Consider the following 26,710-nt stretch of genomic DNA (forward strand, 5'->3'; position numbering starts at 1 on the left):
CTTCCTGTTCCTTCTCTTTAAGGAAGGTCATTTATTATCATAGGCTCACAAAATAAAACTCTGGCTGAGGGCTAATGAGACCTGGTTGAATTCAGTTTGTAAAGGGTTAGAAGGAATAAGGTTAAGATGCTAAAACCGGAGTTCCCATCATGGCACAGTGGAAATGAATCGGACTAGGAACCATGAGGTTGTGGGTTCAATCCCTGGCCTCACTCAGTGGGTTAAGGATCTGGCATTGCCATGAGCTGTGGTGTAGGTCGAAGACGCAGCTCACTCAGATCTGGCATTGCTGTGGCTGTGGTATAGGCCGGCAGCTCTAGCTCTGATTAGACCTCTAGGCTGAGAACCTTCATATGCCACGGGTGCGGCGCTAAAAAGACAAAAGACAAGAAAAAAAAAAGATGCTGAAACCACATGGATAAGAAGAATAAGTCTTTCCTGGCAGCCTGATCAGTAGAAATTCCTTCTGAGTATGCCGGAGAGTACCAGAAAGCTAATCCAAGAAGGAATCCTAAGCCTAAGAAAGCTAAGCAAGCTGCAAGTTTAAGCAATACACCTAGACCCTGTGAAGGAAAATCCAGAGCCCAGAATCACATGAGAGAGCTCACAAAGGGAAGCTGGTAGATACCTGAACTTCCTCACTCTCACCAACTAGACCAAGAGAATCTTGAAAATCAAACTGAACCAGGAAAGAGCTCTGAAAAAATGTAGAGCCCTTAATGTTCCCATGAGGAAGTAGAGTTCTATGGCTACTAGGGAAACCCCTGGTGGCGGCTGGCTGGTAAGGATCTCTTGACCTTTATAAGCATCTTTTTTTTTTTTTGCTTTTTTAGGGCCACATCCATGGCATATGGAAGTTTCCAGGCTAGGGGTCGAATCAGAGCTACAGCTGCTGGCCACAGCCACAGCAACTTGGGATCTGAGCTGCCAGCCTACACCACAGCTTATGGCAATGCCGGATCCCCAACCCGCTGAGCTAGGCCAGGGATCGAACCCGCATCCTCATGGATACTCATTGAATTCATTTCCACTGCACTACGACGAGAACTCCCTTTTCTTTTTCTTTTGTTTTTTTTTTTCTTTGAGACTTGAACAGCACAAGTTATATTCACTGGCCAAAGAATGGAGAAGCAGGAACCTAGTTTGCAAATCAACTTGTTAATTCAATTTGGGCAGAGACACCAAATATATACTACATGCATCCTTACAAAGAAAACTTTGAGTACAGTTTTTAACCTTTTGAGTATCTGATGAAAACCATTTCCTCCAAAGAAAATGCACAACTGCAAAACACTAAGCATACAATTTCAGGGCTGTCATGTACCTCCTGAAGTCCAACCACAGAACCCCAATTAAAAATCACAGGAAAATAGGAGTTCCCATCGTGGCTCAGTGGTTAACGAATCTAGCATACATGAGGACGCAAGTTTGATCCCTAGCCTTGCTCAGCAGATTAGGAACTGACATTGCGGTGAGCTGTGGTGAGGGTCACAGACATGGCTTTGGATCCTGTGTTGCTGTGGCTATGCTGTAGGCTGGCAGCTACAGCTCCAATTTGACCCCTAGCCTGGGAAACTCCATATGCCAAGGGTGGGCCCTAAAACCAAAAAAAAAAAAAAAATCACAGGAAGATAAACAAGCTATAATGGAAACAATAAAAACTATTATAAAATAAAATTTTAAAAAAATCAGAGGAAGGAGTTCCCATAGGACTGGTGGCACTGGGACACAGGTTAAACCTCAAGGCATGGTGGGTTAAGGATCCAGCGTTGCCACAACTGCAGCATAGGTCACAACTGTGGCTTGGATCTGACCCCTGGCCTATGAACTCCACAGGCTGTAGGGTGGCCAGAAAAGAAGCATTCCCATCGTGGTTCAGTGGGTTAAGAACCTGCTGAGTATCCATGAGGATGCTGGTTCAATCCCTGGCCTCGATCAAGTGGGTTAAGGACCTGGTGTTGCCATGAGCTGTGGTGTATGTTGCAGATGCTGCTTGGATCTAGCATCACTGTGGCTGTGGTGTAGGCTGGTGGCTATGGCTCTGATTCAACCCCTAGCCTGGGAACCTCCATGTACCGCAAGTTTGGCCCTAAAAAGAAAAATGAAAACAACAACAACAACAAAAAACAGAGTTTTCCTAAACTTAGTCTACAAATTATGAATTTTGTATTAATATCGCTATAATGATAACTTAATACTATCAATAAAATAATGAAAAACATTGGAACTTATGTAATTATTTAGTTCTTAAAAACACTTTTTCATATTCTGCAAACAAGTAGCCAAGAAGATCCACTTTCTTGCTTTGTGGAATCTCTGTATCCTAAAATCCAAAGATTCGCAAACTTTGGTTTCTGGTAGTGTGGGGAAGAGAGAGAGGCCAGCACTGCAATTTCTTCCAAAAGGTCTCTGGTAAGCAACTATAATGGAAAAAATAAAAATCATTTATGAAAAAAGAACAAAAGGTCTCTGGCACCTCATTTCTCGAAGACGCTTCACATGATGAATGCACTTTTCCACTGTGTAGTCCACTTCCTCCTCAGTAGTGAAACGGCCAATGCCAAACCTGAAAAAGACAGAGAGGAGCTCTGCATCAGACCTGTGACACTAGGGTAAATTCATTCAGTAAATACTCAATGAGGATCTACTCTACAAAAGACACGAAGAGAACACAGTCCTTCTCCTCTAGGGCAGAGTTTCTCCAAACATGGTCTGTGGACTACCTGAGAATCATCTAAGAAGTTTCATATACCTCCAAACCTAGTGAATTAGAATCTCTGAGTGTGGCACTCAGACCTCTTCATCTTTCACAAACTTCCCAGGTGACAGCTCCAATTCAACCATTAGCCTGGGAACTTCCATGTGTCACCAAGTGTGACCCTAATTTAAAAAAAAAAAAAAAAAGAAGGGATAAGGGAAACCAGATTGAGGAAGACTCTAAGAGGAAAAGAATAACACAAAACAGGACACCTTTCTTTTTTTTTTTGTCTTGTCTTTTCAGGACCGCACCTGCGTCACATGGAGGTTTCCCAGGCTAGGGGGCCAGTCGGAGCTGTAGCCGCTGGCCTACGCTATAGCCACAGCAATGCCAGATCCAAGCCCTGTCTGCCACCTACACCACAGCTCATGGCAACATCGGATCCTTAACCCACTGAGCACTGCCGAGGATCAAACCCGCAACCCCATGGTTCCTAGTCAGCTCGTTTCCACTGCACCACAACGGGAACTCCAGGACACCTTTCATAAATGCTGCAGCTCAAGTGACTGACCTGATAGAAGAATGAGCTAAATCCTCATCAGTGCCAATTGCTCGAAGGACATAAGAAGGTTCCAAGGATGCAGAGGTGCAGGCACTGAGGAAAAAGACAGAGTCTTGCTGAGTTCATCATCAAATATGCTTTGGGCTACAAACCCCCAGTCTTGCTCCTACCCCCAGGCCCCTGGAGTCATACCATGGAGACAAAAGAGGCATTATAATCTGATAGAGCCCAAGGGCTGGATGTTGCCTGCACTTTCTAGGATATGAACCTAGCTACTCTGGGCCCTGCAGAGGATAACCTCCTTGAGCAAAGATATTGCCAAAGCATGACAAGGTGTGATACCACACGAGGTGGGTCTGACAAGAGGCAGCAGAGGACCATGTGCTTACTCCCCTATGACCAAATACACCATCTGGAGCAGCCTAGAGAGCAGCTAAACCCTTGGCAGCCTCCAGAGCATCCTTGAATTCTGGAGGCCTATAACAGAACTACCAGAATAACACCAGAATAGATACATGCACCTCCCGGGACCATAAAAAACACAAAATTCTACCACGAGAAGTCCTTCTGGGTTGGCCAACTTTAGCTTGTGCCTAGCCAGCTAAAAATAGGTACTTACCAAGTGACTTCTACTCTGAACCAAGATCTATTTTGCCTGTCACCTCCACAATGGAAACTTACAGGCTAACTGGCCCTGCCACACTCTCTGTATCCAGTCCAACTCACCTCCCTGAGGATAAGGCGACATCCTTGAGTGCCATTAGCAGACTTTCCCCTTCCACATACGCAAAGGAGAGGTTGATACAGCCTGGAAGAAAGAAATGCTATAAGAGGAATCTCATGGAGTTCCTGTTGTGGTGCAATGGGACTAGAGTCACTATGGGAATGCTAGGATGCATGTTCGATCCCTGGCTTGGCACAGTGAGTTAAGGATCTGGCATTGCCACAGCTGCAGCTTAGGTCTCGACTGCAGCTCGGATCTGATCCCTGGCCCAGGAACTCCATATGCCTTGGGGTGGCCAAAAAAGAGAGGAAAAAAAAAAAAAGAGGAGTCTCAGAATCTCAGGCTCTTCCAGATGGGGACAGAAAGGGCACATCCATCCATACCTGGGTAATGGTGCTCGGGGTCTCCATTCATCACCACGTCTGGAAGGCTCTTCATGATCTTCTGTATCAGTCGCTCTGCTAACTTTGAGATCCGCTTGTGGTCATACTGAGGAGCAGGCAAGGGAGGACTGAGCACTGTGACCATTAATAGCTCAGAAACACACAGGACGAGGAGCCCTTCCCCGTGCCCAGAAGTGACTGTGCATCCGACCCACCTATAGTCCTGTGTTACTAATGGAGACCACTATATGCCCAGCACTGAGCACAGCACCTTGTATGCAGAAGTGCTCAGTAACTGGACACATGGCTCTAATAACCCAGAATAAATGAACTGACAACTACTGAAAGGCCCTGGATTTTGGAGCCCATAACACCTCTCACAGAACAAGATGCCAGCAGCACTGGGACAAAAATGGTATTCCTAAACCTCCTTTTCTGGCAAAAATCTGACTCAGTCATGCTAAAAGCCTCTAAATAGGAGACAGAGCACAGGGGAAGAACTTGCGAGAGGGAACTGCTCTCCCCATACCTCCATCTCTTGCTGTGCCACCTCACACGCAGCCCCCAGCCCCACCACCAAGGGTGTGGGGACTGTCCCAGACCGCATACCCCGCTCCTGCCCCCCTCCACTCTGCAGGGCCTCTACACGCACACGGGGCCGGCGGCGAATGTAGATAGCACCAACCCCTGGGGAAAGAAAGTTGTTACAAAAAAGAGAAAAGGGAAAATGCAGATGAAACAAAATATCACTTTTCAAAGGGGTTAAAATACTGTTTCAACTTTTCTGTAAGTCTGAAATTTTTCAATGTAAAAAATATTGGAGGAAAAGAAGAAATAGCAGCAAAAGCATAATAATTATCAAAACTAAAACTATTTAACATCAGGGAGTTCCCTAGTGGTCTAGTGGTTAGGATTTGGCACTTTCACCCAGGGAGTTCCCTAGTGGTCTAGTGGTTAGGATTTGGCACTTTCACCGCCACAGCTCAGGTTCAACCCCTGGTCTGGGAACTAAGATCCCACATCAAGCCACATAGAGCCACTACATGTCACAAACAAAAAATCTAAAAAACAAAAATTATTTAACAGCACGAAGGTAACTATCAGGAGTAATGACCAAACTAGTTTAAAGTAGCTCCCTATGTATGTAAAAAATGACATCATGCAACGCACTATTATCCATAATAGCAAAAAACTGGAAAAAAACTCATCATCAGGAGAATGGGCAAATAAATTATGGTACACTCATGACTGAAATACAAAGCAGGTGTATAAAAGAAAGAGGAAGCGCCTTCTTTACTACCACTATAAAATCTCCAAGACAGGGAGCAGTGAAGGAAAAAAATAAACCTCTGGAGTTCCCGTCGTGGCTCAGTGGTTAATGAATCCGACTAGGAACCATGAGGTTGCGGGTTCGGTCCCTGGCCTTGCTCAGTGGGTTAAGGATCCAGTGTTGCCATGAGCTGTGGTGTAGGTCGCAGACACAGCTCAGATCCCTCGTTGCTCTGGCTCTGACATAGGCCGGTGGCTACAGATCCGATTAGACCCCTAGCCTGGGAACCTCCATATGCTGTGGGTATGGCCCTAGAAAAGACAAAAAAAAAAAAAAAAATCACTCCAACATACACTGTTACAGAACTAGTTAAGTGTGAATGATATCTGTACTTCAAAGAGGAACAAAAAAAAAAAAAAAAAAGATGCACTGTTAGGTGAAGATGCAAGATGCAGCACAATGAGTATAGCACACTGATGTTTGAGTAAAAAGAGGAAGGGAGAAAGTATACATGTGCTTGTAAATGCATAGACTAAATCTAGAAAAATCCTCAAGAAACAGCCCTTCTCCCCAGGGGGAACTACACATCTTGGAGACAGGAATAAAAGATTTTCCATGGAGTTCCCATCGTGGTGCAGTCGTTGACGAATCCGACTAGGAACCATGAGGTTGCGGGTTCGGTCCCTGCCCTTGCTCAGTGGGTTGACGATCCGGCGTTGCCGTGAGCTGTGGTGTGGGTTGCAGACGCGGCTCGGATCCCGCGTTGCTGTGGCTCTGGTGTAGGCTGGTGGCTACAGCTCCGATTGGACCCCTAGCCTGGGAACCTCCATATGCCGTGGGAGCGGCCCAAAAAATAGCAAAAAAGACAAAAAAAAAAAAAAAAAGATTTTCCATAGCATACTTCTCTGTGGCTTTTGAATTTTGAACCATGCTACCTTGTCCAAAAAAAATAAAAACATTTCGAAGGAAGGTGCAGGTAGTTGAGAAAACTTTTTTAAATTTTTTTAAAAATTAAAATCGAGGAAAAAAGGGGGAGAAATCAGAATGGAAGTAAAAATTATCACAATCTCCCAGGGTCTACCAAAACTTAAAAATGTGTACAACTTGTATTGCAGCAACATGGATGGAACTAGAGAATCTCATACTGAGTGAAATGAGCCAGAAAGACAAAGACAAATACCATATGATATCACTTATAACTGGAATCTAATATCCAGCACAAATGAACACCTCCTCAGAAAAGAAAATCATGGACTTGGAGAAAAGACTTGTGGCTGCCTGATGGGAGGGGGAGGGAGTGGGAGGGATCGGGAGCTTGGGCTTCTCAGACACAACTTAGAATAGATTTACAAGGAGATCCTGCTGAGTAGCATTGAGAACTTTGTCTAGATACTCATGTTGCAACAGAACAAAGGGTGGAGGAAAAAATGTAATTGTAATGTATACGTGTAAGGATAACTTGATCCCCTTGCTGTACAGTGGGAAAATTAAAAAAAAAAATGTGTACAACTTGTGATACAGCAAATCCATTTACTGAAATTTCCTGTTAGGATATGACCATGAATGTACAGAGACATTCACTAAGTAGCCAAAGGTTTCAGAATAGAGCGAGCACTTGCTGAAGGTTATCTTCTCCCACACAGAATGACTATTGAGGCAGAGATTGCAGGTACTATAAGAACTGAGGGAATGGTTCCCAAATTTATCATGAAGGAACCTAGTTTCAAAATAATCTATAGGAGTTTTTGCTGTGGCACAGTAGATTAAGGATCTGGCATTGTCTGTGTAGCATAGGTTGCAGCTGCAGTTCAGATTTGATCCCTGGCCTGGGAACTTCCATGTGCCGCACGTGTGTAAATAAATAAAATAATGTATGTACCAAACTGCATTTACTAAGAATTAGTTCACTTCCCCATTAAAATAAAATCAAATTCAAGTATCCTGCACTATATGAACCTCTGCATTTCCTAAGCTCAGAGAGCAAGTGCTCAGATACTACATATGGATAGTGAAGGATACCATGCTATCTAAATCCATTTGGATACTGAGTTTGAAAAGCAAGAGTTTGGCTAGTGAGGGATATCTGTATACATTAAAGTGCTGATCACAGCTTCTGCTCAATATGACTTGGTTTTATCAAAACAGATTTATCTACAATAAATGCCAATAAAGGCAATGTTATAGTTAAAGATAGAAAGCCTGTTGGGCTTTTAAAAATGATAGCTCATTGGGGTGTGATGACTGTTGCACAAAATAAATAAATAAATACATAAATAAAATAGGGAAAAAAAACAATAGCTCGCAAAAATGCTCCTAACGATCTCTGTGAGCCTTTAGAAGAAGTCATCTTACATACTTCCAGGAGCTACCACAGCTTTTCCCACAGGATGTACATGGAGATGACACGACCCACAGACACAGAAAGTGTACTGGCATAACCAACCACCACAGGTCCTCGCCCAAGAGACAGAGGAGGAGCTATTTGGTTTTGACGGCTACCTCCATAAAAGAGAGGATAATAGTCTCTTCCCAAAAGAGGGCTGCAGAGGCAGAATTCCAGCTACAAAACATTCCTAGGGCAATAGGACCATAGGAAACAGAGAGAGACATAAAAGGGCATACAATCTTCCCCTAAGGCTAAAGCAAGACCCATGGGAATGAAGGACTCAAAGAATATTGCCCTCGGAGTTCTCTGGTGGTGCAATGGGTTAAGGATTGGGCATTGTCACTGCTGTGGTTCAGGTTCGACCCCTGGCCCAGGAACTTGCACATGCCACAGGTGCAGCAAAAAAAATAAAAATAAAAAAGAAAGAAAGAAAGAATATTGCTATGCATATCACAGTGGGGCAGACAAGAACACTGGACTTATCTAGCTAAGTTGGTATGACAAAACCCCTTGTTCCTCAACCAATTTAACATCTACATGCTAAGGATTTTCTAAAGAGACCAGTTAAGAACCATCTGCTATACAGTAACTGCTAGAATGTACAAATAGGCTAACAACACATTCCTCAGGGAACTCTGAACGTACAACTCCCTGAGAGGAATGATAGTCCTAAATGAGTCCCAGGAACAGCTGTCAAAGGGTTTGCTGGGAGATCCAGAGGAAGAACTCTAGGAGGGACGGGTACCTTTGGGACCATAGATTTTGTGACCACTGATGCTCATAAGGTCAATTTTCATGTCATTGACATCGAGAGGGATTTTTCCAACAGCCTGGGCTGCATCGGTATGGAAATATACCTTTCTGGAACTGCAAATCCGCCCTGAGAAAATAAGGAGAAGAACCAGAGCACAGAATTAGGAAGTGACCTGGTAGTGGTTCCACAACGTACCATTAATTCTAAGGTAAAATTATATCTAGCATTGGACTCTAGCCATATAATAAACCATTTCTCTCTCCTTCCCTTTCTCTCCTTTTGCTTCTGTCTCTCATTCTCAGTTCTAGTGTCCTAGACTTGAATAAATAATGGCAAGAGCAAAGCACCAAACCAAAACACCCCTGATATTCTGATTCATAAGACTCTTCACACATCATTAACATTGGCCTTTCAAAAATATCAGATTAAGTATTAGATCCTTTTTGATCTCAAAGAAGTGAATTTTAACAGATATATTTGCTTATGTACTTAAGAGGTTACAGGGTGAGTTTCTCTGGCTCTAAGTGAGCATAAAGAGATGTTTTAAAATGAAAAAGGTGAAGAGTTCCTGCTGTGGCAACAGTGGATTAAGAATCCGCCTGCAGGAGAATCTGCCTGTAGGTAATGAACCAGACTAGTATCCATGAGGACAAGGGTTCCATCTCTGCCCTTGCTCAGTGGGTTAAGGATCTGGCATTGTCATGAGCTGTGGTGCAGGTCTCACATGTGGCTCGGATCTGGCTTGTCATGAGCTGTGGTGCAGGTCTTACATGTGGCTCGGATCTGGCTTGTCATGAGCCGTGGTACAGGTCTCACATGTGGCTCGGATCTGGCATTGCTATTGCTATGGCATAGGCCAACAACTTACAGCTCCGATTCGATCCCTAGACCGGAAACTTCCATATGCCTTGGGTGTGGCCCTAAAAAAGAGACCAAAAAAAAAAAAAAAGAATCCCCCTGCAGCGTCTTGAGTTGCTGTAGAAGCGCAGGTTCAATTCCCAGCTGGCACATTGGGTTAAGGATCTGGTGTTGTTGAAGCTGTGGCTCAGATTCAGTCCCTGGCCTAGGAACTTCCATATGCTGTGGGTACAACAACAACAAAAAATTAATAAAATAAAATGAAAAAAGTGAAAGAGGAGGAGGAAAAAAAGGTGGAGGTTTTTAAATTTTTTTTTTTCTTTTTTGGCTGCTCTGTGGCATATCGAAATCCCAGGCCAGGGATAAGATCTGGGCGACAGTTGCAACCTAAACTGCCACTGTGACAGTGCCAGATTGCCAGATCCTTAACCCACTATACAGGGCTGGGGAACAAACCTGAGTCCCAGCGTTCCCAAGAGGCCGCTGATCCTGTTGCAACACAGCAGGAACTCTGTGGAGATTTTGTTTTCAGTACTAACTACAGTAAAATGAAAACATAAAGGATACTAGACTTAGATTCAAATGCCAGCCACGCCATTTACAATATATCCTTGAACAAGGGACTGGAGCTCTCTTTCCCTTGATTTCCTTACTGCATTCTATAAAGTGTTACAGCTCATAGTCCAGTCCTGCCCCTCACATGGATCCCAGCGGTGAGCAAGCATCAGGGTTTACCCGCAATACTCACCTATTTCTGCGATGGGCTGCTTCACTCCAATCTCATTGTTCACAGTCATGACCGAGACCAGGCTGGTATCTGGCCGGATGGCAGCCTCTAGTTCCTAAGAATATTGGGAACAAGGACGATATACAGTATGAACAAAGTACTCCCTAACGCAGAATGTAGTCAAGCTTAGTCTTGAAAAGGGGCCTTTCACTACACAACTTCAGAGTGGGTACAATTAAAATAGTGACAACAGGAGTTCCCGTCATGGCACAGTGGTTAACGAATCCGACTAGGAACCATGAGGTTGCAGGTTCGGTCCCTGCCCTTGCTCAGTGGGTTAACGATCCGGCGTGCCGTGAGCTGTGGTGTAGGTTGCAGACGCGGCTCGGATCCCGCGTTGCTGTGGCTCTGGCATAGGCCGGTAGTTACAGCTCCGATTCGACCCCTAGCCTGGGAACCTCCATATGCTGCAGGAGCGGCCCAAGAAATAGCAAAAAAAGACAAAAAAAAAAAAAAAAAAAAAAAAGAGGGGGGAACCCTTCCTAGGTAAGGTTGTCAAAGCAAGCAGCAAAGAACAAAGTAAGCAGTGAAAAAGGTTACTACACCAAGGTAGGGACCACATCTGACTCAAACATTTACCTTAAAGAAACTTACTAGTCAGTCACACAACATCTGTTATGCTTTCCCTGACACTGGACTAATGTAGGTTCTCAATGCTATGTGTCTTTCAAACTTCTTTACAGCATATATCCCAATTGGTAATTATTTCATTTATATGTTTGTTTACATATTAACCATGCCCTTCACTAGAATGTCCACTCCCTGAAGGCAGGGATTAGGCTTGTGTTGTTCACCTCTCTATCCCCAGTGCCCAGCACGATAACACAATAAATACTACAAAGTAAAAGAAAGGCACAAAGTATTATGAGGAACAAAAATACAGAAAATACATGCTGCTAGCAGTCCTAGAACTAGGCTTCACTTAGCCTAGTAAAGAGACAGACATATGTATACAATAGAGCAGAGAAGTAAAAAGTCATTAAGTAATTATATAAAATAAGCTAAAAGGGGAGTTCCCCTTGTGGCTCAGTGGAAATGTACCTGACTAGTATCCATGAGGACGCAGGTTTGATCCCTGGCCTTGTTCAGTGGGTTAAGGATCCAATGTTGCCAAGAGCTGTAGTATAGGTCACAGACGCAGCTCAGACCTGGCATTGCTGTGGCTGTGGTGTAGGTCAGTAGCTACAGCTCCAACTGGACCCCTAGCCTGGAAACCTCCATATGCCATGGGTGAGGCCCTAAAAAGACAATAAATAAATAAATAAATTAGAGAGAGAGAGAAGATTAAGGCAAGTCTGGAAAAAAGAATAGATCAAAGGTGAGGATAAATTTGAAGATTGGGCCAAAACACCACTGGTTAGGGCACATTAGGGAGCTGTGAAGGCAGTATGGCTAAAATGGAGGGTTTTATGAAGAGGCACAAAGGTTAAGAAGACGGAAACAGATCTATTTCAGTCTACAACCAACACATGTATTCTGAGACCAGTACAACCCCAATATCAAAGTCAGACAAATATATCACAGGAAAACCACAGATCCATATCACTAATGAATACAGATGCAAAAATCCTTAACCAAATACTAGCAAACCAAATCCAGCAACATATAGGATCACAAAGGATCACACATTGTGACCAAGTAGGATTTTTTTTTTTTTTTTTTTCATTTTTGGCCATCCCACAGCATATGGAGTTCCCAGGCCAGGGATCAGATCTGGGCTGCAACCTAAGCCACAGCAGCAGCAATGCCAGATCCTTAACCCACTGTTCTGGGCCAGGAATTGAACCTGTGTCACAGAGCTCCCAAGATGCTGCTGATCCCGCTGTGCCACAAGTAGGATTTACCAAGTAGAATTTAATCCAGGAATACAAGTTCAACAAACAAAAAAATCAGTGTATATAACACATTAACAGAATAGAGAGCAAAACCACACGATCACCTCAATAGACACACAAAAAACCACTGATAAAATCCAATACCCATTCATGTTTAAAAAAAAATAATTTAACAAACTAGGAAAACTTCCTCAACCTGATAAAGGACACTGATGTAAGAACAGCCTTGAAAAATCTACAGCTAAGGGAGTTCCCATCGTGGTGCAGTGGTTAACGAATCTGACTAGGAACCATGAGGTTTCGGGTTCGATCCCTGGCCTCGCTCAGTGGGTTAAGGATCCAGCATTGCCGTGAGCTGTGTTGTAGCTCAAAGACTCGACTTGGATCCTGCATTGCTGTGGCTGTGGCATAGGCCAGCAGCTATAGCTTCAATTTGACCCCTAGCCTGGGAACCTCCATATGTCGCAGGTACAGCCCTAAAAAGCAAAAGCAAAAAAAAAAAAAAAATCCACAGCTAACATCATACTTAATGGCGAAAGCTTTCATCTAAGATCAGGAACAAAACAAGGGTTATCTGCTCTCACCACTTTCATTCAACTTTGTACTAGCTTCATTCAACTTTGTACTAGAAGTTCTTCCCAGGACAACTGGGCAAGAAAGAAAAATAACAGGCCTCCAGGCTGGAAACGAAATAATAGTAAAACGATCTCTATGACAGGGCTCTGTTTATAAACTATATCTTAGAATTTGTCCAGGGATGCTGGTATCCAAAATCTGGTGGACACGATGCTTGGACCCACTACTCAAAATGAACATATAAAGATATGGGCCAAAATGGAAAATAATCTTCACAAAAACTACACTTCTTTCAGAGGATAAGAAATATCAGCAGAGAAGTTCCCAGCATGGCTCAACGGTTAACGAACCAACTAGTATCCATGAGGACGTGGGTTCGATCACTGGCCTTGCTCAGTGGATTAAGGATCCAGCGTTGCCACAAGCGGTGGTGTAGGTCAAAAATGCAGCTCAAGGGGCTCTTCTCCCCCGTCCCAGTAACCCTGGGAGCTGTCTGCTTTCCTTTAATAAAAACTTTGCTTGTTTGCTGCCTGTGTGTTCACGGAGTACATTCTTCGACCGCTGTGAACAAGAACCTGGATTCTGGTACTATCTTTCCGGCATCATCCTTTTGGGGGCTCATCGGGGATCCGATCCAATACATCTGCACTCACAAGGTAAGTGGCAGCAAGCTTGCACTTTCTACTTCTTTTCAGTTTCATCTGACTCTGAAAGGAGGGTGACTGTGTGAACGAGTTTATGACCGGCCAGAGATGGATGAATTACAAGGCAAACTTTCTTTCCCATTCCCCCTCTCTCTATGCACTATAGCCTTTGTAAAATATTTGGGAAATCACAGTTACCATATTCCTGAAGGTCAGCAATTGTTAAAAGGCATGTAAAAAACAAAATGTTGTTTTTGTGAATTTTAAAGGGTGATAAAGGGCTTAAAATAACTTCTCAGGGCAGCGTGAAGCATTGTGATAACCTCTGAGTGCTGTATGAGTGATTGTGTGGCCTGATTTGCTCGAGCTTCAGGTTCGAGTTTGTGGCTCGATGGCCTTAGTGGCTACAGAGACCGAGTGGGTCCTAACCTGCAGTTCCGCGGGGACCTCATATGGCTTATGGCTGTAGCGGACTTTGAGGGTTCTCTTTCCTCCCTGTGAGTTCAATCCAGGTTTGAAGCAGCCAACTGCTAAGAGGCACCTGAACTCCCGAGAGATGGGCAGTCAGGTGGACATCTAGATGGCCACCTTCTGAGAAGGGGGCACCCTCCCTTGTTTTGTCTGCACACCCCGCACAGGGCAGGCACACAGGGTGGGACCTAACCCAGAAATCCAGGCAAAGACTTCAAAAGGATTTTCTGGAGATTATGGTGTCAAACTAATCTGATCCTTTATCATTTCCTTTGTTATTACCTCAAATAGAGCTGCAGGGGGTTGGGGGGGGGCAAGGAAACAAACCTCTAGATGTTAAGACCACCCTGAGTTGTTACCATGCCTATGGGGGGGAAGTAGTTAATAACTGGCATTCATCCAACCTAGGCCAAGTGTTTAGCCTCAGAGCCTGGGCAAAGTCAGCTTTGCTTTTTGTTATTTACTTTCACCCTGATTAGAGAAGTCGACAGCTGGTTTATCCAATCTACTTGTTAATTGTGGCTTAGGAACTTTCCTGATATTAATAGAGAGGGATGTCATCCTGTATGCCTGAGTTTTCTTCACCTCTGTCCAGAGACAGGCAATGGACAGGGACGACGGGAAGAGAGGCTACGCTGGTAAAGAGAGGCTGAGCTGGTAAAGAGTCAGACTGAGGTCAGATGGGACATTTGACCACTAAGGTCTAGTCCCTCCTAGGAGGGGGGAAGCCCTCACATAGCTGAGAAAGGACAGTAGGCGCTGGATGCTGGTCTTTTCTCTCTTTCGGATGGGAGCCACATCCTCGAGCCTGGTGCATGGCTCAAAGGCAACTCCCCTGACATGTGCCTTGAAGAACTGGAAAAAGTTTGACCCTGAGACTCTGAAAAAGAAATGTTTAATTTTCTTTTGCACAAAAGCCTGGCCACTATATAACCTGTCAAATGACAGCGATGGCCACCTGAAGGCTCTCTAGATTATACTATTCTCCAATTAGACCTATTTTGCAGACGAGAAGGGATATGATCAGAGGTGTCTTATGTTCAAATCTTCTTTACAATGAGGGAAGACACTGCACTGAGGAAGGCTTGTGGACTTCCTCAGTACATTATGCCAACTCCCTCCGGACCCAGGTGCCCACCATATCCTCACCCAACTGGGTCAGACCCTCCAGAAATTAACCAGCCTTCTCCAATGCTGCCCAAGGCTCCTCCTCTTCCCCCTCCAGTGCCAAAGTTATATCCCTCTTTACTCCTTTTACAAGAAGTAGCAAACGGAGAATGGGGACCAACACGGGTCCATACACCTTTTTCACTTCAGGACTTAAGGCAAATGAAAACAGATTTGGGAAAATGTGCTGACAACCCAGATAGATATACTGAGGTCTTTCAGGGTCTCAGGCATTTCTCTGAGTTAGCCTGGAAGGACATCATGTTATTACTAAAACAGACACTGACTATAAGAAAAAAAAAAAATAAAGTCTTAAAAAATGCTCAAAGCTGGGGGAGATGAATGGTATGCTGTAAATGCCAGAGGCACATTAGGAGAGGTACCAACAAGATTCCCCACAGGATGTCAGGCAGTTCTTATGAGCGATCCCAATTGGTCTGCCGATGAGGGGGATAACAACAATTGGCATAGGAATCATTTTATTACTTGTATAGTTGAGGAATTAAAAGCCTCACAAGTAAAGCCTGTTAACTACTCCAAACTATTGGAGGTTTGTCAAGAGGAACGAGAAAGTCCATTGGTTTTCTTAGAAAAACTCAGAGAGGCACTGAAAAAACATACACCAATGGACCCAGAATCAATGGAGGGCCAAATAATTCTAAAGACGAATTTATAACTCAATCGGCACCAGACATGCAGAGAAAGCTCCAAAAATTGGCTTTTGCCCTGATCAGGACCTAGAGCTCCTCCTTAGAGTAGCAACTCAAGTATATTATAATTGGTACCAGGAAGAATGAAAGGAGAACAAGAGGGGAGACAGAGAAAAGGCTGAGGCTCTAGTTATGGCACTACAGGGAGTCAACCTGGGAGCTTCCAAGGCAAGAGGACTAGGGCAGAGACCTAAGCCCAGAGCCTGTGTCCTCTGTGGAAAAGAGGGACACTTCAAATGGGAATGCCCCAAGGCTCAGACCACAGCACCTAGGCTGTGTCCCATACGTCAGGGAGATCACTGGAAGAGGGACTGCCCCAAAGATGAAGGCCCCTGGGTAGACCCCTTGCACCCAGGATCAAGACTGATGGGACCCAGGGCTTTCCATATTGGCTCCTGTCCTCATCACCACCCAGGAACCTTGGATAACTCTAAATGTAGGAAAACAGCCTATCAACTTCCTCTTGGATATGGGAACCGCCTTTTCAGTGCTCCTCTCCAACCCTGAGTCCCCCTCAAATAAATCTGTCACTCTTCGTGGTATTTCTGGCAAGCCTGTTACAACATTTTTTACACAACCTTTGAGTTGTGACTAGGAGTCCATTTTCTTCTCTCATGCTTTTCTGATTGTTCCAGAGAGCCCAACTCCTCTTTTAGGAGGAGATATTTTGTCAAAGGTTAAAGCCTCAATTCACATGACAAAGGAGCCTAATCAAGGTTTATGCCTGCCTTTGATGGAAGCAGTACCCTCTGAGGCACGACAGGAATTTACCCCAATCATCATAAAAAACCTAAAGAAACAGGGATTACTAATTGAATGTAACAGCCCCTGTGACACCCCTATATTGGGAGTACAAAAGCCTAATGGGGATTGGCGCCTAGTTAAGACCTCCATCTAATAAATGAGGCAGTGGTCCCATTACATCCAGTGGTGCCCAACCCCTACACTCTCCTCTGACAAATTCCAGAAACAGCAGCTTGGTTTATGGCATTAGATTTAAAAGATGCCTTTTTTCCTGCATTCCCTTGACTAAGGCTTCGCATATATAAATTCTCAAAATATGGAAGGGATCTAACTGGCCAGAATTAATTTTAGGTTCACATAAAATATTTTAGGGAAATATTCAGTATTAAATTAATAACATATTAGAATTGAAGTTTGTTGACCTAATTAACAGACATGTTACAGTTATCAACATTAAGTATAATACCTTATTGTATCTAGGTTTAATAAAAGTCAAACGAGACACTCAGTTATTAAATAGAAACTAAGGTATTTAGGACAATTAATCAGTATGTTTAGTGCCACCCTAAGATGTTCTCTATAAGAAAAATAAGTGTTTTTAGAAATTATAAAAGACAGTCCGTGGTTGCTTTAGAAAAGTAAAAATGTGTCTGCTTTCAATAAAGAAGGAATGAGGAATGGAATTGCATTTTATTAAGGCAAATAAAGATTGTCTTTAGCAGACTGCTCTGGTTGGAAAATAAGGGACAGACTAATACGGATACAGAAAGTGATACAAGGTGTGTGGGAAGTGGACATTGAGAAGAGAATTTTGTGCATGCTGGGGACTAAGTTTAGAATAAATTTAATTGAGTAAATTAACCTTAAAAGTAAGATGCTGCCATAAATCTTACTCCTCACAAGGACAAGTTACTTGTGCTACCATAAAATCTAAATGTTGTCTATAAAAAAAAAAAAATGTTGTCTGTATCCTGATTATTAACAGAATGTGTCTGATTCCCTGCAGCTTTTGGAGCAGCCCTCTGGAATTGGTTGATCTCCTCCTCCTGGGGAAAATATTTCCTCACCATAGTCATCACTGTGATCTTAATCCTCTTATTCAAACCCTGTATAATTAATTTCATTTCTCATTTCATTACATCCCGATTAGAAGCTATCATACTTCAAGTGGTGATGGAAGGGGTACCCAGTGTAATGTATCGAAGCCCACGCGACTATCCCATGAGTGGAGACCTAACTGCTTTCCCCTAACAACACCCCTTTTCAGCAGGAACCAGTCAGAGCGGTCCTAGCCGTGCCCCCCACAACCCCCTGGCAGTTAAAGTCTCCAACTCTAGAGGGGGATTGAGGCAGAATATTAACTCAAGTAGTCCATGTAGGAGCATGGGCTTCAATGCATTATTTGATATGGCCATTGATTAACATTAGTGGCTTAAAGTTTCTAGGGAGTAACATCCCCACAGGCCTTGTTTACTATAGGGAGTGTATCTACACCCAGATGCACATTAATCCCTAATCCCCTGTGACTCAGTTTATGGGAAGAAAAGGGCAAGGAAACTGTGAGACTTATGGGGCATTTCCACCCATAGGACCCTACTGGACAAGGACTGGTAGAGGTAACTAAGCAAAGCCAATGGGAGAAGACCACATCTCTCTAGATCCCCCCAACTTTAAGGAATAAAAACCCCTATAGGACAATTGAGAAAAGGGGCTCTTCTCCCCTCTCCCAGTAACTCTGGGAGCTGCTTTCCTTTAATAAAAACTTTGCTTGCTTGCACAAAAAGAAAAAAAAAAAAAAAAAATGCAGCTCAGATCCCATGTTACTGTGGCTGTGGCATGGGCCGGCGGCTACAACTCCAATTGGACCCCTAGCTGGAAACCTCCTTATGCTGCAGGTGCAGCCCTAAAAGGACAAAAAAAAAAAAAAAAAAAAAAAAAAAAAAAAAAAAAAAGAAAGAAAAAGAAAAAAAGAAAGAAAGAAAGAAAGAAAGAAAGAAAGAAAAATCAGCAAGGAGAGAAGGCCAGAGCTTTCCCATGGTGAGTGTGAGTCTCTGGCACCCTGCACACATGCCCAGGGCTCTCACACTGACCAGGAAGCTCTGACGAAGCTGAGAAACAAATCCTCCAGAGAAAAGCAAGATGGTACACACTTAAGCGAACATAATCTTGATTTCACTGCAAGGCCTATTTCTCTAGATCTAAACCCCACCCTCACCATTACATCTAGTCCTTCAAGCTCCAGCTGAGGCTAAAAAGATAGATTTACATGCTGAAACCGAGTTCCTCCTATTTTGTTTCTCTTACCTTCAGGTCGATGATCCCACTCTTCTTCACTGGGAGGTAGGTGACCTGAAAGCCCTCAGCTTCCAGTGAACGGCAGGAGTCTAAAACACATTTGTGTTCTGTCTGCGTGGTGATCAAGTGCTTTTTCCGTGACCTATAGAACCTGGCCACCCCCTAGAAATTGGTGGTGGTGGAAGGAAAAAGAATATACTCAGAGAGATGGCCATGACTTCCATCCCTGTTGCACTAAGTAAGTGGATGAGGGCAGAATGCTCCAAGAACAACTCTGACACCAACTGCATGTCCTACAATTCAGTTTAATTTTGACACTAACTATCCCAAATTGGTGCAAATCTCACAGGTTAAGAGCCTTAGTGCCACAAAGCTGCCTCCATTTTAGATGCCAGTTTCAAAGCTCAGGAGTCACCAGCCACCCACCCATATTTCCCCAGCTTCCCACAAATATAAGGCTTCCCACAGCTCCTGAGGTTCAATAATTCTCTATGACTCATAGAACTCACTAAAAAAAAATACTTACTATTATAGATTTATTATGAAGGACACAACTCAGGAACAGCCAAATGGAAGAAATGCACAGGGTGAGGCCTGGGGCCCCATGGGCACAGAGCTTCCATGCCTTCTCCCTGTGAATCCAAGCATGTTACCTTCTAGCACATGCATGAGTTCAACAACCTGGAAGCTCCACTGAGTCTCGTTTCCCAGAGTTTTTATGGGGTTTTGTTTTGTTTTTTTGGTTAAGCCCTTGGCATGAGGAAGTTCCCAGCCAAGGATCGAACCTACCCCACAGCAGTAACTAGAGCCACAGCAGTGCCTACACCAGATCCTTAACATGCTGAGCCACCAGGGAACTCCTATGGGAGTTTCTTTACACAGGCATGGCTGATTAAATCATTGGCCATAGGACTGGACTCCATCTCCAGCACTCTCTCCTCCTCAGACAAAAGTAACAACACGCTAATCATATTCTTGGTCTTTCTGGAGTGGCCAGCCCATCTCTTGAAACTATCTAAGGGCCCACCATGAGTTATTTCATCACCAGAACTCAGGAATGGTCCAATGGGGATTGTTATGAATAATAAAAGACATTCCATCAATCAGATCACTCCAAGGGTTTTTGAAACCCTGTGCCAGGAACCAACAACAAGGACCAAACATATTTTTTATTACACCCCAGGTGGAAAATGTGAATCATTCCTATCGTTGCATCCCAGGAAAAATCTGAGGCCAGGGAATGAACCCACAAACTCATGATTCCTAGTTGGATTCGTGAACCACTGAGCCACGACAGGAACTCCCAGATAATCATTTATAAAGATGTCTTACAACCTGTATTCAGAAACTTTACCATGATTCCTCTTTGGGAAATTCACTTTAGGAAAATATTTCAGAGAGTTCCAACTGTGGCTCAGTGGTAACCAACCCTATTGGTATCCAGGAGGATGTGGTTCGATCCCTGGCCTAGCTCAGTGGGTGAACGGACCCGGCATTGCTATGAGCTGTGGTGAAGGTTGCAGATACAACTCAGATCTGGTGTGGCTATGCCTATGACTTCGGCTGCCAGCTGCAGCTCTGATTCAACCCCTAGCCTGAGAACTTCCATATGCTGCAGATTCAGCCTTAAAAGACAAAAAAAAAAAAAAAAATTTCAAAGGATAGATGAAGCCATTAAGACAAAATATGCTTGGAGTTCCTGCCACGGTGCAGCAGAAACAAATCTGACTAGGGATCATGAGGTTTCAGGTTCAATCCCTTGCCTTGCTCAGTGGGTTAAGGATCCGGCATTGCTGTGGCTGTGGTATAGGCCAGCAGCTGTAGCTTCAATCAGACCCGTAGCCTGGGAACCTCCATATGCCACAGGTGCGCCCTAAAAATACAAAAAAAAAAAAAAAGACGCAATATGCTTTCGTTATATTTACAATCCCTAAAAATTGGAAAAATTAAACACATACAATCATAGAGAAATGAATCGTAAATTGCAATAACACAACTCCATGAAAAAGAATACAGTTATAGGAGTTCCTGTCATGGCACGGTGGAAACAGATCTGACTAGAAACCATGAGGTTGTGGGTTCGATCCCTGGCCTCACTCAGCGGGTTAAGGATCTGGCAGTGCTGTGGCTGTGGCGCAGGTTGGCAGCTACAGCTTGGATTAGACCCCTAGCCTGGGAACCTCCATATGCCATGATTGTGGCCCTAAAAAAAGGACAAAAGCAAAAAAAAAAAAAAAAAAAAAGAAAGAAAGAAAGAATTCAGTTACACTTAAAAACTATAGAGTTTTAGATGCAAACCATTCCATTTGGAGTAGATAAGTAAAGAGATCCTACTGTATAGCACAGGGAACTTTTTATCTGGTCACTTGTGATGGAACATGATGGAGGATAATGTGAGAAAAAGAATGTGTGTGTGTGTATATATATATATGTATGTATGTATGTATGACTCAGTCACTTTGCTATATAGCAGAAGTTGATATAACACTGTAAATCAACTATAATAGAAAAAATAAAAATCTTAAAAAAAGTTATGGTGTTTGGAGTTCCCACTGTGGCACAACAGGATCAGTAGCATCTTGGGAGTCCTGGGACACAAGTTTGATCCCTGGCATCACAAAGTAGGTTAGGGATCTTGCCATGCCTGTGGCTTGGATCTGATACCTTATCCAAGAACTCTATATGTCACAGGGTGACAAAAAAAAAAAAATGTAGTTTGAAGTGGAAAAGCATAGATATGTTATTAATGGTTACAGAAGAATAAATCTGGCAGGCTACAGTATGTGAAAATATTAAAAGCAAATTCCTATGTACATATAAGTCGTTTTCTAGAACAATATTAAACAGAATCAGTTCAGAATTAACTGCAAAGCAGGACTCAAAGTCAAAATAGGGGAGGAAGATGGAGAAGATTTACATTTTATTTTAAACCTTTCTATAGAGTTAAAAAAAAAAAAAAAACCTCAGAGTTCCTATTGTGGCTCAGCAGGTTATGCACTAAACTAGTATCTATGAGGATGCAGGTTCAATTCCTGACCTCACTCAGCAGATTAAGGATCCAGCATTGCCATGAGCTATGGTGAAGGTCACAGACGAGGCTCAGATTCCAAGTTGCTGTGGCTGTGGCATAGGCTGACAGCTGCAACTCCGATTCAACCCCTAGCCTGGGAACTTCATTATGCTGGAGGTGTGGTCCTAAAAAGCAAAAAAATAGAGTTCCCATCATGGCACAGTGGTTAATGACTCTGACTAGGAACCATGAGGTTGTGGGTTTGATTCCTGGCTTTGCTCAGTGGGTTAAAGATCTGGCGTTGCTCTGAGCTGTGGTGTAGGTTGCAGACACAGCTCAGGTCCCACATTGCTGTGGCTCTGGCATAGGCCGGTGGCTGCGGCTCCGATTAGACCCCTAGCCTGGGAATCTTCATATGCTGCGGGAGCAGGCCCAGAAAAAGGCAAAAAGACAAAATAAATAAATAAAAATAAAAAGCAAAAAAATAAAAACAAAACAAAAACGAATAAACAAAAAACAAAGACTATGTTCTTAAGGATAAGGGACATAAAAATGAAAACATTTAGGAGTTCCCGTCGTGGCGCAGTGGTTAACGAATCCAACTAGGAACCATGAGGTTGCGGGTTCGATTCCTGCCCTTGCTCAGTGGGTTAACGATCCGGCGTTGCCCTGAGCTGTGGTGTAGGTCGCAGACGCGGCTCGGATCCTGCGTTGCTGTGGCTCTGGCGTAGGCCGGTGGCTACAGCTCCGATTCAACCCCTAGCCTGGGAACCTCCATATGCCGCGGGAGCGGCCCAAGAAATAGCAACAACAAAACAAAACAAAACAAAACAAAAAAAAAATGAAAACATTTAAAGTTCCCTCTCCCAACTTCTCAGTTACCCACAGTATTGACTCCTCTAACAGAAAACAGATTATTTACTCTACCCATCCAGGAGACTAAGGGGAAAACTGCCACAACTGCTCTTAGCAATCCTTGACATCCAGGGTTGGGAATCTGTGGATACTTTCAAAGCAAACATTTTCAAATTTTTGAAAATGCATCCCATTCCAGAAATAACCATCATCTTTGGGGGGACCTCCTCCCTAACTGTCATCTCTACAGTATGAAGAAAGGATGTTTTCCTGCTGGATTGGGCAAAGTGTTGACGACTCTGGAAACCAGGCCAGTGTAGGCCTCCTACACTCAGTTCCAGGTCAGAAAAACCAATACTGGCCACACAAATTGAGAGACAATGGTGAGAAGGGGTAGAGCCAGAGTTGAACCTACAGCATCCCACAATTTATCAGAGCCTTCGTATTTACACAAGTGACCCTAGCAACCAGGCCCAGTCCAAAGTAATTATGTTCATGAAACATCGACATGACTACTCAGAGTGGAATTTTACTTTTGTTAGTACCGACGATCTATATATCCAAGGACAGAGTGACTAATCTCAAACTGAAAAATCAAGCAAATGCCTGAAGAAGTCACCATAGCAAAGAGTATTTCAAAACGGGGACATCTAATGGAACAGGAGGAACTTGCTGCAAACTGATCTCATCAAAAAGAAAGCGAAAGGTGAGAGGAAGGCAGCCCTGAAATCACAGATATAAAGGTGAAGCTGGTAACAAGTAGCAGAGAAACATGCCCAATTACAAGTGTTTTCTAGACTTCATTGTGATCAAAAGGTTGGGGAAAGTTGAGTCTCTGAAGTAGCTATAGTCCAAAACACCAACTGGTTAGTGGTCCAAGAGCTAGCTCCTTTCCTATCCAACTACCTCACTGAAATCAACAGAAGCAAAGAATTAAGATAGAGTAGACTGCAAAGGGTTGAAGGAAGTAACAAGTCCGAAAGAGTGTATGTCTGTCTCTCCTCCCAATAGGGTTAAAGTGGGTGGCTGGGAAATATATATATGAGCCTAAACAATGTCAGGACACCATCTCGAGGTAAGGAACGCCCAGATATGCCCTCAGATTCCCTTCTCTTACCTTAATTGCTATGTTGTTGGATTCAGTAGCACCGCTAGTGAAGATGATCTCACGAGGATCGGCCCCAATCAGAGATGCTACTTGCTACAAGCCAAGACAAGAAAGAGAAAAAAGTTCCCTAGGCAGGAATGCAGCTGCAGACACAACTAAGAGAGAACTCTGGAGCAAGAGGAGCTCCGCTGCATTCCATCAACTGCTCAGAAGCAGCTCTGTACCCACTAGGGTCAGACAAGGGGCTAGATTCAGCTACATCCCAAATTCCAGATACTTTTCCAGCCCAATACAAAATAACAATAACTTTGGTGATTTGGAAAAAGCACTTATTGAGCCCTTAGTATGTATGGCCATTGTGTTAGTAAAACACATATCGCCAGAACTGTCTGATTGTCTGATTGAATCTACCAAATAACCCAAAGGAATAGGAAGTTTACAATCTCCATTTTCTCTCTTCCTTTCTTTCTTTCCTTCCTCCTTCCTTCTTCTTTTTTTTTTTTCCCCACACCCAGACTAGGATCAAACTCATGCCACGGCTGTCATACCCAGACTAGGATCAAATTCATGCCACGGCTGTCACCTGAGTCACTGCAGTAATAGTGCTGGATCCTTAACACATTGAGCCACAAGAGAACTCCTACAATTTCCTTTTTTAATGTAGGAAATTGAAGGTTCAAAAAATTAGACAACATGCCAAAAGTCATTTATCTAGGAAATGTGGGATCTAATCAAATGTCTTCAGAGGGATTCCAAAGGCCTGCTATTTGAATCTCTTCCTGAGAGGGGCCCCAAACCATTTCCACCTTCATTCACAGCTATCAAGAAAGAAATGCCTCCCACAAGCAACTGAACCTCTGACATTAAAACTTCTGATATCAAAAGCTCCTTGAGTCTTCTGTACTAACCTGGCGAGCATGTTCCATGGCTGCCTCACTTTCCCAGCCATACGCATGTGTCCGGGAGTGTGGGTTCCCATAGTAGTTGACTAGGTAAGGAAGCATGGCATCAAGCACCCGAGGGTCCTGAGCACAACAGAAGAGATCAAGATCAGTCTCCTTGAACCCATAGTTAACTCAGGCCTCCCTCCATACCCTAAAACATGCCCAACCTGTCTCAACACACTTCCGACCCTTCAGAACCTGCCCCGATTGGGCCTCAAACATTCTTCCATCCTCTCAGGTACTAACCAAGTGCTGGTTTAAAATACTCCTTGACAAAACCCATCTTTTTTTTTTTTTTTTTTTTGCTTTATTTAGGGACGCACCTTTGGCATATGGAAGTTTCCAGGCTAGGGGTCAAATTGGAGCTGCAGCTGCCAGCCTATGCCAGAGCCACAGCAACACCAGATCCTTAACCCAATAAGCAAATCTAGAGATTGAACCCACATCTTCATGGATACTAGTTGAGTTTGTTACCACTAAGCCACAATGGGAACTCCCCAAACCAATCTAAGATTATTCCACCATCTCCTCAGATAATCTACAAACATTGCCTTGTCCTGACAGCCATGCCTGCAAGTGTTTCCACTCCTGCCAAGCAATGTGATCTACAAGGAACCAGGACATGTCAGAGTCCCTGTGTTGATGGAAACTTGCATTAATATTTAAGCGTTTATAATGTGCCACAATTTATTCTAAGAGCTGCTTTATGTCTTTTAACCTGTTCAAGGAGTTCACATCATGGCTCAGCCATAATGACCTGACCAGCATCCATGAAGATGCAGGTTTGATCCCTGGCCTCGCTCAGTGGGTTAAGGATCTGGTGTTGCGATGAGCTGTGGTGCAGGTCACAGACATAGCTTGGATCCCACATTGCTGCGGCTGTGGCATAGGCAGGCAACTGTAGCTCCAATTGGACCCCTAGCCTGGGAATCTCCGTATGCTGCAGGTGCCGCCTAAAAAGACAAAAGACAAAAGACAAAAGACAAAAAAAAAAAAAAAAAAAAAAATTTTAAATAACCTATTCCATACTTGCACAAATCCACAGTAAGTGGATTAGTGCAGCTAATTCCAGATCCTATGCTTTAAACTACTACGAGTGCCTCCACTGAAGTGATTTGACCAAGGTCAACAGCTTGTAAGTAGCAAAGCCATTTCTAGTGGATTACAACTCAAGCTTCCTCACTCCTGGTTCATTGCATTTCCCAACATACACTTCTCAATGGCTCTCACTTCTACAGAGATTCAGCCATTTCTGTGCACTGCCACTTCTATGGTATAATTCCTATAAACAGTCCTGGGGAAAGCTGTCCCTCCATCCTTACCAGAGGAGTTGTAGCTTGCACATCCATATACAGAGGCCGCAGCACTGGCTCTGCCTCCGGAGCAGTGACTGCATCCGAGGGAACAGCAGACTGGGGAGCATGGTCTACAACTGACAAAAAAATGGAAGGGAGTGGCCAAGTGAGAGAGAATGCAACTTTGTACATAGAACATCCAAGAGAGCAGAAGGTAAAAGCTGGATCAAGGTGTGTTAAGTTGAAAGGATACTGAGGTCGAATCTCAACGTAAAAGGAAACAAAACATCAGAAAACTTGAGCAGAGCTTAAAAAGAGGTGAGGGAGAGAGAAAGAGTTCAGGGAGGGGGATGTTGAGACATTAAAATTGCATTGTTGGGAGTGGTGAGACCTGTGAAAGAGCAAAGCCATTGAGAATGAATGTGGAGACCATAGGTCAGGGTTTTTCTTCAAAGGTTAGGAGCTGGACGACCAGCATCTCTAAAATTTGGGCAGGAGAGGTCCTAAGGCCAAGCTTCAAGGGCTCTGAGGGCCTGCGGGGCCGGATCTGAAGTGCGGGAGGGGGAGGGGGCGCGCAGCGAACTCAACCGTTCAGAGGGCCGGCCTGAGAAAGTTTGAGGGGTGCACCTAAGAG

The 26,710-nt window shown here is 43.8% G+C and overlaps 1 protein-coding gene across 7 annotated transcripts in view; it reads right to left on the minus strand.

Moving 5' to 3' along the window:
• NFS1 (NFS1 cysteine desulfurase) overlaps positions 1–26,710 on the minus strand; it is a 28,524-nt gene that overhangs the window by 1,522 nt on the left and 292 nt on the right. Inside the window, exons 2-12 of one of the 7 annotated variants that reach the window (XR_014831732.1) lie at positions 26,104–26,213; positions 24,746–24,862; positions 23,847–23,930; positions 18,874–19,026; positions 10,384–10,477; positions 7,464–8,903; positions 4,897–6,453; positions 4,368–4,473; positions 3,987–4,068; positions 3,270–3,353; positions 2,477–2,566 (exon numbers count right to left, since the gene is read on the minus strand). Coding sequence is in view for 3 of the 7 variants with exons in the window: in NM_001136510.1 (NP_001129982.1) it covers positions 2,477–2,566; positions 3,270–3,353; positions 3,987–4,068; positions 4,368–4,473; positions 4,897–5,054; positions 8,769–8,903; positions 10,384–10,477; positions 18,874–19,026; positions 23,847–23,930; positions 24,746–24,862; positions 26,104–26,213 (1,213 nt within the window). In the remaining 4 variants the exon portion in view is untranslated. 7 annotated transcript variants of the gene reach the window in all.

The sequence above is a fragment of the Sus scrofa genome, chromosome 17 (genome assembly GCF_054392235.1).
Source record: "Sus scrofa isolate SSC_HxYL_T2T_F1_AM1 chromosome 17, Sscrofa_HxYL_maternal_Yorkshire_Landrace_v2.0, whole genome shotgun sequence".
NCBI lineage: Eukaryota > Metazoa > Chordata > Mammalia > Artiodactyla > Suidae > Sus > Sus scrofa.